The 13772-nt window shown below is 55.6% G+C and overlaps 4 protein-coding genes across 4 annotated transcripts; 3 read left to right on the top strand and 1 right to left on the bottom strand.

Annotated features, from left to right (window-relative positions):
* Nucleotides 1-231: 231 nt before the first annotated feature.
* Nucleotides 232-1290, top strand: L226DRAFT_358749 (uncharacterized protein). The gene is made up of 4 exons (XM_067674206.1): nucleotides 232-264; nucleotides 324-830; nucleotides 897-1018; nucleotides 1080-1290. Exons 2-4 carry the CDS (start codon nucleotides 524-526, stop codon nucleotides 1131-1133), a joined length of 483 nt encoding a protein of 160 aa, XP_067537630.1. The 5' UTR covers nucleotides 232-264; nucleotides 324-523; the 3' UTR covers nucleotides 1134-1290.
* Nucleotides 1127-4103, top strand: L226DRAFT_533068 (RNA-binding domain-containing protein). The gene is made up of 5 exons (XM_067680380.1): nucleotides 1127-1576; nucleotides 1630-1957; nucleotides 2389-2590; nucleotides 2643-2897; nucleotides 2959-4103. The coding sequence occupies exons 1-5, from the start codon at nucleotides 1543-1545 to the stop codon at nucleotides 3790-3792; spliced, it is 1653 nt and encodes a 550-aa protein (XP_067537629.1). The 5' UTR covers nucleotides 1127-1542; the 3' UTR covers nucleotides 3793-4103.
* L226DRAFT_459614 (ARM repeat-containing protein) lies at nucleotides 4052-10664 on the bottom strand (the record flags this gene model as incomplete). Its single annotated transcript, XM_067675529.1, has 16 exons — nucleotides 4052-4314; nucleotides 4371-4599; nucleotides 4655-4811; nucleotides 4862-5027; nucleotides 5088-5219; nucleotides 5272-5387; nucleotides 5440-5870; nucleotides 5921-6207; nucleotides 6258-6489; nucleotides 6545-8158; nucleotides 8212-9228; nucleotides 9279-10004; nucleotides 10063-10218; nucleotides 10270-10329; nucleotides 10382-10430; nucleotides 10480-10664. The coding sequence occupies 16 exons, from the start codon at nucleotides 10662-10664 to the stop codon at nucleotides 4052-4054; spliced, it is 5820 nt and encodes a 1939-aa protein (XP_067537628.1).
* Nucleotides 10665-11189: 525 nt separating this feature from the next.
* Nucleotides 11190-12655, top strand: L226DRAFT_551875 (uncharacterized protein). Its single transcript, XM_067682847.1, has 3 exons — nucleotides 11190-11290; nucleotides 11347-12119; nucleotides 12175-12655. The coding sequence occupies exons 1-3, from the start codon at nucleotides 11255-11257 to the stop codon at nucleotides 12623-12625; spliced, it is 1260 nt and encodes a 419-aa protein (XP_067537627.1). The 5' UTR covers nucleotides 11190-11254; the 3' UTR covers nucleotides 12626-12655.
* The last annotated feature ends 1117 nt before the right edge of the window (nucleotides 12656-13772 follow it).

Genomic DNA, 13772 nt, shown 5'->3' with positions numbered 1-13772 from the left:
TCAGAAGAATCTGGCCGGTGTTCCGATTTATTGGGTTCAGTGCCTGCTTTGCACTGCGCGGTCATCTGTCAACATTTCGACAGGCTCCATTTGTTCCATCGGCAGCGCCCATAGACGAGAGCCTCCGTCCGGGGTCAGATATCAAGCGAGCATCACGTGTACTTCCCGTCATCACTCAATGTATGCACAAGCTCATTCCAAGGGTCTCTCTGAGTCACCTCCTCCGGAAAACACACGAACATTCAGCTTCACCTTTCATATCAGGTAAGCGACCCTGTGCGCCAACTGACGTCAAGCCACAAACTGAAGTGCGCCTCGCCGAGCTGCCCTTGTCTGGCAACCACCTGGTGAGACCGTCTCGCGCCGATGACCGTACACATATGACCTCGCTCATGGACCAATTCCAGGCCGAAATAGAGTACTCGAGCACTCTGAGGTAGCCCGTCGTCTCGCTAGCAGTGCCTTACGTCCCAGAGTATAAGAGTGAGCCAAGGCCTCCGCTCCTCATCACCCACTCCTCAAGATGATGTTCCTACCCCTCCGACTCCTCGCCGCCATCATATCAGTGTACTCGACCGTCGCCGAGGGGCGCCATACACTGAGCAGGGCCTCTGACTTCACACCTGAACCCGCCAACGGCAGCACTATCATTCCAGGCTCGAGCTTCCCGTTTTCTTACCAACCCGCCGACTCTTGCCACGGCTGCTTCAGCCCCATTTCCGTCTACCTATCCGCATCTCCACCTACAGCTGCGGACATTACGAGCTCGGGGGAGCTTGCAGATGGCACTTTCGTTGCCTTCTTCGGGGATTTCGACATCCCTAACTGTGGTATGTTCTTGCACCCTTCCGACTCCTTCGTGGTGGACTGACTGATGGTTCCTTAAATATTGTCAGGATTCCCTCTTCCTGGAGGGAACCCTCCTCCACCGCCATCTGAGTTGTCCACTCCTACGCTCGACGTCGCCGACGGAACAGCATTGTACTTTTCTGTTGTAGAGACTTTCCTACAGTGTCCTGTAAGTCACTTCTCTATGGTCTCATGCATGGCAGTACTTATCGATAATCTCGGTAATGCAGCCCATCGGCCAGACGGAATTTGGTCTTTACACCATTGCGGTCATTTATGGATGATCCGAAATTCGGAAGCAGTATATAATCGTTGATTTGGGACGTTACGTAGTTGTATAGCATTGGTTCTGAACGTATGTTGTTTTTTTTGTGTTAAATTGGGTCGCGGAATGATTAATGAGGGCCCGAATATGTAGAAGTGACGCGTTGTTTGGAACACGGTAGATAAAAAGGGCCAAACGTAGGTATGAATGTTCGTTACATAGCTTCTACAGTCGCTAGCAGAAATGGATGAGGACTTCCGAAAGAAGAGGACGTTCAAGCTCAGGTGTACAGTAACAATGCACGGACCAATACTTGATTCGGACGTTCCTGAATGTTACGTAAGCGTGCGGGCGGGCTCTTCGCGAGGGGCCCTGCCAGTGCCCGCGCCAGCTCGTTCAACGACTCCTTGTCGTCGACAACAAACACCATGGCCGGCTCACTCGACAGCGATCTCTATGACGGTGAGAAGCCCTACTATCTCAACTATCTCTACAGCGGCTCATCATGCGTACAGACCTCTACGGAGATAACGACGACACGTCGGCGCAGCAAGACGCGACTGCGACTGAGAGCCCGACAGAACAGAAGCCTTCTCCGACCGAAGTCAAGCGTGAAGAGAAGCCAGCCGTACACAAGGAGAGCTCTCTGCCACCGAAACCGACAACAGAACTCTCCTATTCTGCGCAAGTAGCCAAGCAATTTTCAGCGTACAAGCAGACCCCTGCGCAGGAACGCCAGCAGTACCAGGTATCGCCAGCGACCAAGAGCAACGGGGCTGCGGAGGGAGAACACGGCGACAATGGTCACAGAGCCGTTAGGCCTTCGGAAATGAAGGATGAAGGGTGAGTACATTCATGTCTTCCAGTACTTGCTTCTCGGGGCAGGTTCTCTTCCATCACGTGTTTGCGACATAGTCGCTGTTGTCTTCTCGTCGTGCTACGTACGATTGGTCCGTCTCTACGCTCATTTCAGACGTTACGCCGCCGGATACACACAGAACAGAGTATCACTTCCATGTCGTGCTATCCTTCATCTGCTCTACCCTCTACATCTGGCTAGTCTCGTACGTTACGGACGCTAATGCTCTTTCATGTCTCCGGTACACGCACTTCCTCGGTCTCTCCGCAACCTTCTTGTGTCTACGATATACGACATCTCGCATCTTGGACCCCGCCTCGCTATGGTATGCCTACGATGCTACCACACGCGCCACAACGCATGTTACGGCGCACGATACGGCACCTTTACGGCACTGGAATACAACCAATTACAGCAAAATGTTCGTCGGGGGTCTCAGTTGGGACACCACTGACGAGGGTCTCCGCAAGTATTTTTGTGAATTCGGTGAGGTCGAGGACTGCACGATCCTGCGGGACCAGGACGGCCGGTCCCGCGGTTTCGCTTTCCTCACGTTCAAAGACCCGGCGTCCGTGAACGCGGTCATGTGTCGAGAGCACGTTCTCGACGGCAAGACTGTACGCAGTTTCCTGACCTTCGACTCCAGCAGAGATTGATTCCTTATCCCAGATTGACCCGAAGCGTGCCATCCCACGCGAAGAGCACCTTCGTAACACGCGATATTTCGTGGGCGGTCTCTCGCACGCGACAACGTCAGATTCAATGCGTGCCTTCTTCTCGCAATACGGGAAGGTTGTCGACTGCACTGTGATGGTCGACCGCGAGTCTGGCCGTTCAAAGGGCTTCGGCTTCGTAACCTTCGAGGATGCGAGTAACACCGACCAACTAGTTGGACAGCCGAACCTGATTTTGGACGACAAGCAGGTGCGCACCATTTCGCTTATTCTATCCGTCGGCCTCGGGCTCATCTGGACCCATCTCACAGATCGAGGTGAAGGTGGCACAACCGCGCAGCCAACGAGACGCCGCACGTACAGGGGGCCGCGGAGGACGCGACGGGGCATACGGGGGCGGCACCGACGTTTCGAATGCGAGCGGGAGCAGCAACGCAGGTAGCATGGGCTTCGGCGGTGCTTCAGCCGGTGTCGGCCCGCAACAGATGTCAATGCTCTACCAACGCATGATGGGCCAGTCGCCCATGATGGGTATGGGTATGGGCATGGGTGGCATGGGCGGCATGGGTGGTATGGGCGGCATGGGCGGCATGGGTGGTGGTATGCCTGGGATGATGGGCATGGGCACTGCTGCCACACCCATGGCTGGCGGGGACGTCGGCGGCATGGGTGGTGGTATGGGTGGCGGCATGAGCGGGGGCATGATGAGCCCCAACATGGGTATGGGTGCGATGAGCCCTACCATGGGCGGCGGCATGGGTAACGCCATGGGTGGTGGCATGGGCGGCGGCATGGGCGCAGGTATGGGTGGAGGCATGGGCGGTATGGGCGCCGGCATGGCAGGGGGGATGGGCGGTGGTATGGGGCGAGGGATGGCTGGCGGCATGGGGAACATGGCCGCCGGTATGGGTGGGACGATGGGTGCGGGGATGCGCATGGGGATGGGCCCGATGGCGATGGCGGGCATGGGCATGCAGCCCTTCATGGGCAACGCGGCCGCGGGGATGATGGGGCGCGGAATGGGGATGATGGGCGGCGGCGGCCTCCATCCCATGGGCCGCGCCCGGGGCATGATGAACGCAGGTGTCGGACCTGCTCGCACTATGGCTCGTGGACAACACGGGTTCCACCCCTACGCGCGATAGCGCAGACTTGCTCGAACTCTGACATACTTCTTGGCTCTTGCTGTCTTATGAGTCGACTCGATTTCTTCCTTATACGTATACACCAGGCCCACATGCTGCTACTGCCCATCCTATTCCTATCCGATATGTCGTTGTAATATATGCGAGCAAATATCTTTATTACACCAGTCGATTGCTACACTACTAGAGGCCCATAGCTTACACCAAATAGTCCTACACGATACCTGATCCCGCCAGGCCTACGCCAATATCTCCTAGTCTAGAATGAACGAAGCGAAATCTGAGGTTTCGCTGGCTCCGATGTCGACGCCTTCGCTCCCAAAGCTTGTCTGACAGATGCCTCAAGAGTTTCTCGCATCGGTGGCTCCAGTCTTCCGGTAGCGTCCTTGAACGCGGCGGGAGAAGCTGCAGCAAGCGAAAGCAGCTGCGTAACGCTTTGGGTATGGAGCGGCGTTGCTGGTTGGCGCGACGGGTCGAGGAATAGGATCAAGACCGGCATAATGACACCCAATGCACGAGGACCTAATGCAACCCCGTCGTCAGTACGAAACTCATCCATCGATAGACAAACCACCTACGAAGATCTTCTCCCAACGACATGAACAACGCAGTCAGTGCCTTATTGATCTCGCCCACAGTGGCTACCACACGCTCCGGTGGCGAAGCTTCATCGCTCGAAGCAGCAGCTTTTGCCAAGCACTCCACAAGCCCTGGTAGGAGCAGCCTAGTGCAATGACGCAGAACTGGATTTCCGGAAGTAGATGCCATGATGAGAGTCTTGGCGCAGTGCGCAGCTGTCAATGAAACCTAGGTGTTTCGAGGCTGAGTGCCGCGGGCCTGCCTTAACAAGTTCAACGCTCACCTCAGAACCTTCCACGAGCTTGTGCGAGATGAGGAAGCAACAATGTTCAATGACCGACTTTCCCACCTGGACTGTCGGGGGTAGGACAGTCAAAATCAGCACAGCCGCAAGAAGATTGCACTTGATCTTCTTGTTGCACATAGGACCCTCCCGACCACTGTCCGAATCTATCAGACACAACATCATACGTAGGTGGAAGCCGCATACCTCATCTCGTCGATGTTTACCAAGCACGCGGAGAGCAGCCCATGAACCACTCGCCCGAACTTGTTGTCGGGGTCTGGAAGATTGGCGGGTCGGTCGAGCAGACCCTTCAATGCCTGAAGCGTTGGACCAACGAGATCGATCTCAGAAGTCTCGTCCTTGAGAAGCTCTGTATGAGGAGGATCAACGAATGAGCTTGTGTATTGGACTGATGGTGCTGTAGACATACCGCAATACAGAGTGATGGCGATTGCCCTGAAATCCTCTCTTTGCGAAGGACCAAATGAAGCCGCAACCGTGGAGAAAGCTTCAAACGCAGCGATGATCAGTCTGACCTTATCCGCGGGCGACGCTGCGTCATCTGCGATATGTCAGTTTCCCTATCACAGGTCAAACTCAAGTCTGTGACTCACGGATGGCGCCATTACGGGGGCCAGAAATCACCCTCCTCAGGATGTATGCGCATATGCGCAGACAGTGCGCCTTTGGTGACGACAGTACGTTGTCTCCGTTCGACGTATGGCCATTACTTCGTACCGCAGTCAGGAAGCGAGAATGAGTTAAGGATCTCGATTACTCACGTCGTGTTCGTCGACTTGAGGCTGTCTGCTAGACTTGCGATCGCTTCAACAAGATGTATTTGCACGCCGGAAGGCTCGGTCAGCGCCATGCGATAGAAGAGGTTGAGCAGCTCTTCGAACAGGGGAGGATCATTGAAGACTCGGCCGCAGTACTTGCGCCGCACAAGGCACTTGAGCGCTTGCAGCGAGACGATGGAAGTTCGCTCAGCATCAGCGCCTCCATCTGAAGTAGAAGTTGCCAATGCCTCATACACCAGACCGAAGACGACGAAGAAGAAAGTCGTCGGCTCTTCGCGGTTGTCCGTCTGAGTATTACTGGGCTGTGCCGAAGGTGTCTCTTGACCGTCCATTGCTGCGAGAATACTGGGATCGTCATTCTGCATTGCGATGGCGACCGCGTTCAGGATGACGGGCCATGCCTTCACATAATACTGAACGCACAGGTGAGCTGGCATCCAGTATATCCAGTGTTATTACTTACAGGAAGCAGCACTTCTCGTCCGAGACTGGAATATGAAGAGTCCAAAGCGCCTGCAGGCGTGTCATCTAGCGCCTCGGCATCGATCCGAATGCTGGCGTAGTCCCGCAGGCAAGACACCCAGAGAGGAGCCAACGCTGCACGATAGGGCTTGACTACTTCGACAAGGTAGGCTTGTTGAGTGCTCGCGACTTCAAGCTCCGCCCAAGCTGACAGCGTAGCAATGCGCAACATGACGGATGCATTGGGACTCAGTTCGGCCGCGTCGCCAAGGGTTAACATGCCGGATCCTATAGAATATTTATAAGGAATGATGAGAAGATAGGCCGCGACAACGTACCCTTGGACTGCTCCAGAGCCGACGTCAATAACTTCAAGATGCGACCCATACGGCCGACATCTTTGACGACACCGCATCCAACGAAGATCGCACATGTTCCAATAGCAGATGCAAGGATCTCTGGCGTAGAGTCTGAAGAGAATGCAGGAGTGAGCGCGGCGGTGATGGGGGCTTGGTGCTGTTCAAGTAGTAGATTCTCTTCGTAGTCCGGATCAGGCACCTTCGCGAATATCTGACAATGGGGAAGCATAAGCCAAGTGTCCTTGTAAAAGTAGGGAGCATCGTACCTCGATGACGTCCGTCAACACAGTCAAGCCTTCAAGACGGATCTCAGTGACGTGAGCTGCAGCTGCTGTGAAAGCAATCTTGATGAGGTCCGGGACGCGGGAAACTAGCAATCCGTGCACAGGAATGCCTTGGCTGCGAGCGAAGGCCATATCCAGGTGCTCTCTTCGACCGGACCGACCGACAACCGTGCAGATGCTGTGTAAGCATTGCAATGCAAACAGCTGTGTCCTCCAACGAGACGTCGGTCGACCAGTGGAGGAGCTGCTACCGACGCTCAGCGACTGCCCCTCGTCATCAGCTGTAGCCGCGTCCGCAGCCTGTTGAGATGCGGTCGTGCGGGACATGATACGCTGGCAGAGATCGATCCACGCGGAAGGGTTGTAGATGACCGTCTGCTGGAGCCAACTCGCGATGACATTCCGTACCCCATCGACCGATGAATCGTCGTCCAGCATCGCGAAGAGCTCCTCGACAAGCTGATCTCCTCCGAGCTTAGACATGCTCAGCGCATCTCTCTGCACGAGTTGGTAGAGCGCGTTGATCGATGCGAGCTTGAGGGGCCGTCGGGACGACGACAGATAGCCTCGGAAGCGAAGAACCAGGTCCGGGACATTGACATGGTCCGGTGCGAACATCAGGAAGTGCTGAATGCACTTGATCGCCTCAACGCAGATACCGTCGTCCTCCTCGTCGATGAACTGGTGTACGAGGTCCAAAACGAGAGTCCTTGTGCGTGTAGACTCCTGGATGTCGGGCCCAAGGACCGTGATGACGGCGTCGATATTCTGACAGACGACCTGGTAGGCAGGAAGGTCGCCGCTGATGTTGACATGGTTCAGCGTTCCGCCATCAGGCTCGTGTGACTCCATCATGTAGACCTTGAACAGCAGCCCAAGCGTGCTTGACACAAAAGGAGCGTACGCCAGGCTCGCAGCGTCGACGACGCGCGCCAAAGCACTGAGCGCCCAGAAGTGGACGACCGGGTGAGGATCGTTGATGAGGGACATCAGGACATGCACCGTCGTCTTGAGCAGAGGACCGGCAGCGAGACCTCCAACGTGTGCATGTATGGAACCAAAGGCCAACGCACACCCAGCTCGTCCGTGAGGATCCCTGTTGCTGACGACCTGGTCTACGAGAGTCTTGACTTGGCTAGTCAAAAAGTTCGTCCCAGCGACGCTCGCAAGCCGGCCAATGGCTTCGCTACTCGCTTTGCGCAGGACCGCGTCTCCATCAACCAGCACGTCCTTGAGGAAGCCCGACAACGGTGTGGTGACTTGTGAATTCCCTAGCACCTGGCGCGCGCTGTGCGACGTCCCTTGACGTAACGTGAGGACTACGGCAAAGGTTATATTGACGAGCGCCGCAGCTTTCCGACCCGTATTCTTGTCGAGCTTGGTCGAGCCCACGGAATTGAGCAGTTGCGTCACCACCTTCGTTGTCTGGGAAACGTCCTGGAGAGGAAGCAGTTGTGCGAATAGTTGAATGGCAGCATCCACTGCCGCAGTAGCAGCCGGAGCAGGTTCCGGTGCCCGACGGCTTGTGTCAGCATTGCCGAGCTGGCAGAGATAAAGCACATCATGTTCTAGCGCGGTGATAATTGGTTTCTGGCACTACACTCCAGTCTGTTAGTACAGAATCAGCGTACGACTGATTAGCTACGTACCATGTCTTCGATGGACGTCTCGATAGTGTCTCGGTTCATCCACTCGCCAAAATTCTCGTCAACCTGCAGGCTCGTCAAGCCATACGCGTACCCGTCTACACTTTGCCAGATTGAGGTGAACGAGCCGGAGGAGGACGCGATGGCTGCCTGCACGGAGGATCCTGTATAACCGTCGGGGCTGGCAAAGAGCGTGACAACGGACTGGAGTAATGAACTCTGGACAGACTCCGTGACTCCGCCGAAACCCAGCAGCGAGAAGCACTGGAAAATACGACCTCGGAGAAGTGCTTCGCGTCCGTCAATGGTGAGGCCCTTGGACTCCGCCATCAACTCCTCTTGATTAAGGGCGACGCGGCTTGTCAGGAACGTGTTGGCAAACGCAAGACCGTTGCTGAGCAAAGACGAGATTCGTCTCGTAACGTCGGCGCTGACCAGTGATGGGGAGTTGTACTTGAGGAAGCAATAGATGGCGCCAACAGTACTCTCGCGTACGTGTAAGAGGAACTCCCACTCCGCAACGCTACGTCCCGCTGCACCATCCTTGGTAGTCGGCTTCGGAAGCGCATTGCGCCAGAGAACGAGGAGCTGGGGAAGGTGCGGACGGACAAAGTTGGGCCCGAGGGTCATGAGGGAAGCAATGCATGTCCACGCAATCTCAATCTCGATCTGGGAGATCTTGATGTCGTGCTCGCCAGCCCGCTTGAGGATCTGTACCGCCATATCGAAGACCTTTGCGCTGATATCGTATGATACGTAGAGCGGGCGGTCAGGGATAACGGCGAGGAGTGCAGCGAGACCGTATGCGTGTCCCAGAGCGCGAAGATGGATGTCAGATGGTGCCGCAGGCGTAGTGAGGGAGGTGAGGTCGCGTTGTAGCTTCTCTACTACTCCTAGTAGCACCTTTGGTAGGCGTAAAGGAGTGGAGTAGCAAAAACACCTCAGAGTCCAAGCAGTGTTGATACGGACACTGTGGCTTGGGTGGGATAGCAAGTTGAGCAACGGGTCCAGAAGGGCATCCTGTATGACTTGTCACCACGGTTATCGATGATATGAGTTCATCTGCATACCTGAACCGGCCCGGGAGCATTGCCCAGCTGCTGGACGAGGCCACTGACTTCCCTGAGAGCAATGACCAGACACAGCGGGTTAGGGGCAGCTTGCCCAGGCATCAACGCAGGCCAACGCTTGAGATAGGTGTTGGACAGCTCCTGGATGGCGGATATCTGTGCTTGCTCCCCGAGCATACGCACCCCGACGAGGTCGCGGAGGATGATCTCGATCAACGAGCGCACAAATAGGATTTCGTGACGGGTGCCAGAATTGCGAGGGTTTGCAACAACCTCGGACATGAAGTGGTTGACAATGAGGGCATAGTTGCTTTCCAGGAAGCCAGTGCCCAAGTGAGAAAGCAGCGCAGAGTAGAAATCGAAGATCCCAACTCGCGTGCGGCGCGATGCTTGCGGTTTGTTGAAGTGCGTGGAGAGCTGGAGCAGCATCTCGCTAGGCGTCATGATAGGCTTAGACTCCTCCGCCGCGACATGTGCGCCGGGAGTTGGATCTTCGTCTTCATCCTCACCTTCCTTACGAGTCTTCTTCCCCTTCTTTGCGGTGTCGACGATAGGTACCACCTTCTCGACTTGGGTCGACGCAAGCATATGAGCGGCAAGCTTGGCAAGCGATCGTCGTGTGAGCTGATCGGCACCCTCAAGGCTCTTCACGCAAATGTTGAGTACATTCTCGACGTCGGCCACCGATCGCGTGCCGTCTCCGCTTGGGTACATCAGGATGAGGACCTGTTGTTCATGGAGCTGTTGAGAGTATGTTATGAATACGAGTCAGCGGCCTGCACACCTCACAAGCCGCTCGCTGTACAGGCAATGCCTTGTCGCTCAGCGCATGCTTGCTGTACTTGATTATATCTTTTGCAACAGAATCGGTAACGGCGCGCTTGGCTGTTGCCAGAGACTTTGCTAATGCATGCAGCGCATATGCACGCAATATCACAGGCTACGGCGGGGTAAGTGCATACTTCCGACAGTGATTCAGTGTAACACCAACACTGGACGAACGGTACAATTTGATGGTAACCGTTGAAACTTCGGCCATTTGGGACATGACCTAGCACATAGTGAGGATGCAGATGAGTATGAAAAAGGACATTCAGACATACCTGCGACCCGAACGTGCCCATGAGCTCTCCGATACAATACGTCGCGGCTCTGACATCATGTTAACAGGAACGGATACCTGGGATGAGTATGGACATACATCCTGCTCGACTCCTTTGCTTGTGGTTTCGTCTCCGCCAGTAGCTTGAGAAACGCTTGGATGGTGTCAAATAGTGACTTCGTCTCTCCTCGCATACAGAAAGCTTTCAGACAGCTAGCGACGAGTCTTCTTATGGGTCTTCCGGGGAGAGGGAATGGTTCGGGGGCAGTTACAATCTTCACCATAGATTCCTCCAGATCGCTCTGCGTTGTCTTCAACTCCTCCTGAATGGCATTCCGTGAGACGTTCGGGAGAGACCACGAGCATGCATAACGTACCGGTGTTGCTTTCTTCGCCCATCTCTCTGTCGAAGATAGCCATTGGAATAGGTATATCTCCCCGTTCTCCCCGCCAACTTGTGACTGCTGCGAGATGAGTTTGTTTCTTTTATGCAAGGAATCGGCCACAGACCTCATCCAACGGTTCCATAGTCTCGGCCGCCATGTCGCGGACTAGTATCTCCGGCACCGGAGCGGTTGGTCGTTATTCGTGATAGAGATGAATTCAGACCAGGGTATATTCTGAGTTGCACGAGTAAGCTTTGGCGTCCAGTACGAGGAAGGTGAAGTCCGTCGTCAGACTCACTGCTCAGTCACGGTCGTCGAGCCCATGCCATCAGGCGCTTTGCGAGCCGGTACGCGCTTGCAACACTTCGACCGCGACGGCCAGCGACTAGCCCTGCGGCCCTGTATTTCATCCTCATATCACCTGTATAGGTCGTCATACTCCTCCTACTGAGCTGCCGCGAGGCGTCCGACGTCGGTCTGATCTCGCGATGGGAGACAACGAGCGGGTGGATGACATGCCTGAAGTAAGGCCATACGTGTCACGGAGATATACGCGTCGTTGACAGGTACGTCTTTCAAGGGTCTCTCTCCTGTGAAGAAGCGCAAGATTATGCACGCTCCGGAAGGCTTCGAGAGTGCGAGACGAGACACAGGAAGAGCACAGGCCCCTGCGCGCAAGTTCACGTCGGCATTCGACGACCCCAAACGTTCAAAGTTGACCCCGAAAGACTCGCCACTGCGCGTTCCACGTCCGCCTGCACCTGTCGAATCTGTTCCTCAGGCTGGACCCTCTAAACAGGCCCCATTACGCGTGCTACGTCCTCCGGCGCTGCCTGATTCTAATCCTACGCGACCCGGACCAGCTGAAGAACCGGCTTCTGACACACCTCATTCCCGAAGCAAGACGTCCTTCCGTCCCGGGGCACCATCCTTTGCCTTCTCATCAGGCGCGACGACCAAGTTCACCCTGAAGGGCTCTGACTTAGGTTCGCCTCGAGCTCGCGGCAAATCTGTCTCCAGAGCTGGCCTGCAGAAGCTACAACCACCTGCTCCTCCACCCATTCCAGAGCCTGTAAAGCCTGCTCGAACTCTCAATGTGATGAGGCCGCCACCATTACCCCCATACAAGACGGGGCCGCTTCTGCCCGATGCAAGCAAACTCAAGACGATCTCTACGACGCGCGTCGCAGTCACAATGGACCCGCGGACAGAGAGTGGTACCGAGGAGCTTATGGCGTTACATCTAGAGCGGGACGCACCGACATACATTCCCCCTGCGGAGCGCGAGCTGAACCGTGGACTTGGGCAGAGTCCAGAAAAGGCATCCAAGGCAAAGACCCCTAAGTTCTGCAGGTATGAACCTTTGTTGGACCCTCATCATGCTCTGAACCTGACACGATCCTCACAGGGGAGGCCTCGCGGAGCGCGCCAAGTACTTGTTCTCGGAGCAACACACGGCTCTAGCGCTCTGGTACAAAGATATGACGCTGCAAGCCTCACGACCACAAACGCATACGCGCGTTGCACCTGACCTGTGTCTACGCATCCTCAGTGTTCTCCATGTCGCGTCTATCGTCAGTCTACAGCGCTCTCAGAACGTTCCGAGACTTTGTATCGTGCGATGCGCGAAGGTCATCAGGGGCCGGACGACCGGTGACCTCACTGTGCTACTAGACTTCGGTGGGCCGGGCTCTTCAGCGGGCAAAACGCATACCTTGGACGAGATCAAGGAGGGCAAGGACGTGCATATTTGGAGACCCTGGAAAAGTTCGCAGGTGGATGAGGAGGAGATGCGACGACATGGCGCCCCTCCGAGGGACGGAAGTACGTTGTTCTGTACTCGGTTCCGAATTGTATGATCCCTGTCTCTTTGTACAAAGAATCGATTGCTTGGTGTTGAAACGTCAGTCCTCCGCCATAGGTCGAGTCTGTTCTCCGGGGGCATCGCGATGGCGGCGCTCAATGCTCTCTGCTGCCCAAGACGCAATGAGTACATGTATATTCCTGCCAACTTTATCTCCAGGAGACTCAGAGCTGGTCTGTAGCTTGCTGGGCAACTCCAACAGAACTCCGTCACTAAGACACCCCCCCCCCCCGCTGCAACTAGGTGACTATCCGTTCTTCCACTGTCTCGGAATTGCACAGGGTCGTACGTTCACCATCTATCATATGATGTGGTAGCAGGTTCGCGGGAGTTGGGATCTCCATGCCGCCAAGGACATGTCTCCATCCTCCGTTGCCACAAGGCATTATGATTGGATCTCGCAGCAAGGCGGACCCTGCTCGAATGTGCCAAGCGTTGGGTACTCGTATGCAAGGATTCGTTCCTGGATGCCTCAAGGCAGGCGGTCAAGAACAAGGACTGAGGCATCCGAAAGCAGCTAGTCTAATAGGACGCCTACACGAGCAAATTCGAACAAACATGGAATAGAGGGGGGGCGAAGGTCCATACTCGCCAGGCGGTGGCGAATCCCCAGGTCGACTTTGTACACACGTTCAACTCTAGCCTGACAAGCCACGAAACTTGAAGCTTGAATGCGTGGAGGCTCTGCTTCACTGTCGATGTTGATGTCGGGGTGGCGGCTGGCCGGCCTCGGTTGCTGCAAGTCGGCTCTTGCCAATTGTCACGCATGCACAGCAGACTCCGCTGATTATCTCAAAGACAATCGAGGGTGTAAATGGGTATGCCTGCGCAATGGCCTTCTGGACCCTTCCTCGTGTTGCGCCAGAGGACGCCCGAACAAGGGTCCCTTTGTTCTCCTCCAGAGGCTGACGCAAGCCCTGCTCGCGGACTCCAAATTGGGGCGCCCACGCTCAGCTATATAAGACCCCCCGTCCTGGCTTCCCAGCTCTCATCACAACCACCATGTTCTCCTCTTCTCCTCGAGGCTCCTCCGCCTCCTCAACAACCATCACCTAGCCTCGTCGCACCCAACGGCGACGACTATGCATCTGCAACAACACGAGCCGCCATACTTGACCAGCACGACCTGACGCACTCATGGT

The sequence above is a fragment of the Lentinus tigrinus genome (genome assembly GCF_003813185.1).
Source record: "Lentinus tigrinus ALCF2SS1-7 unplaced genomic scaffold L226scaffold_7, whole genome shotgun sequence".
Taxonomy (NCBI): domain Eukaryota; kingdom Fungi; phylum Basidiomycota; class Agaricomycetes; order Polyporales; family Polyporaceae; genus Lentinus; species Lentinus tigrinus.
The sequence above is the reverse complement of the archived record's forward strand: the minus strand, read 5'-3'. Positions and strand labels throughout refer to the sequence as shown.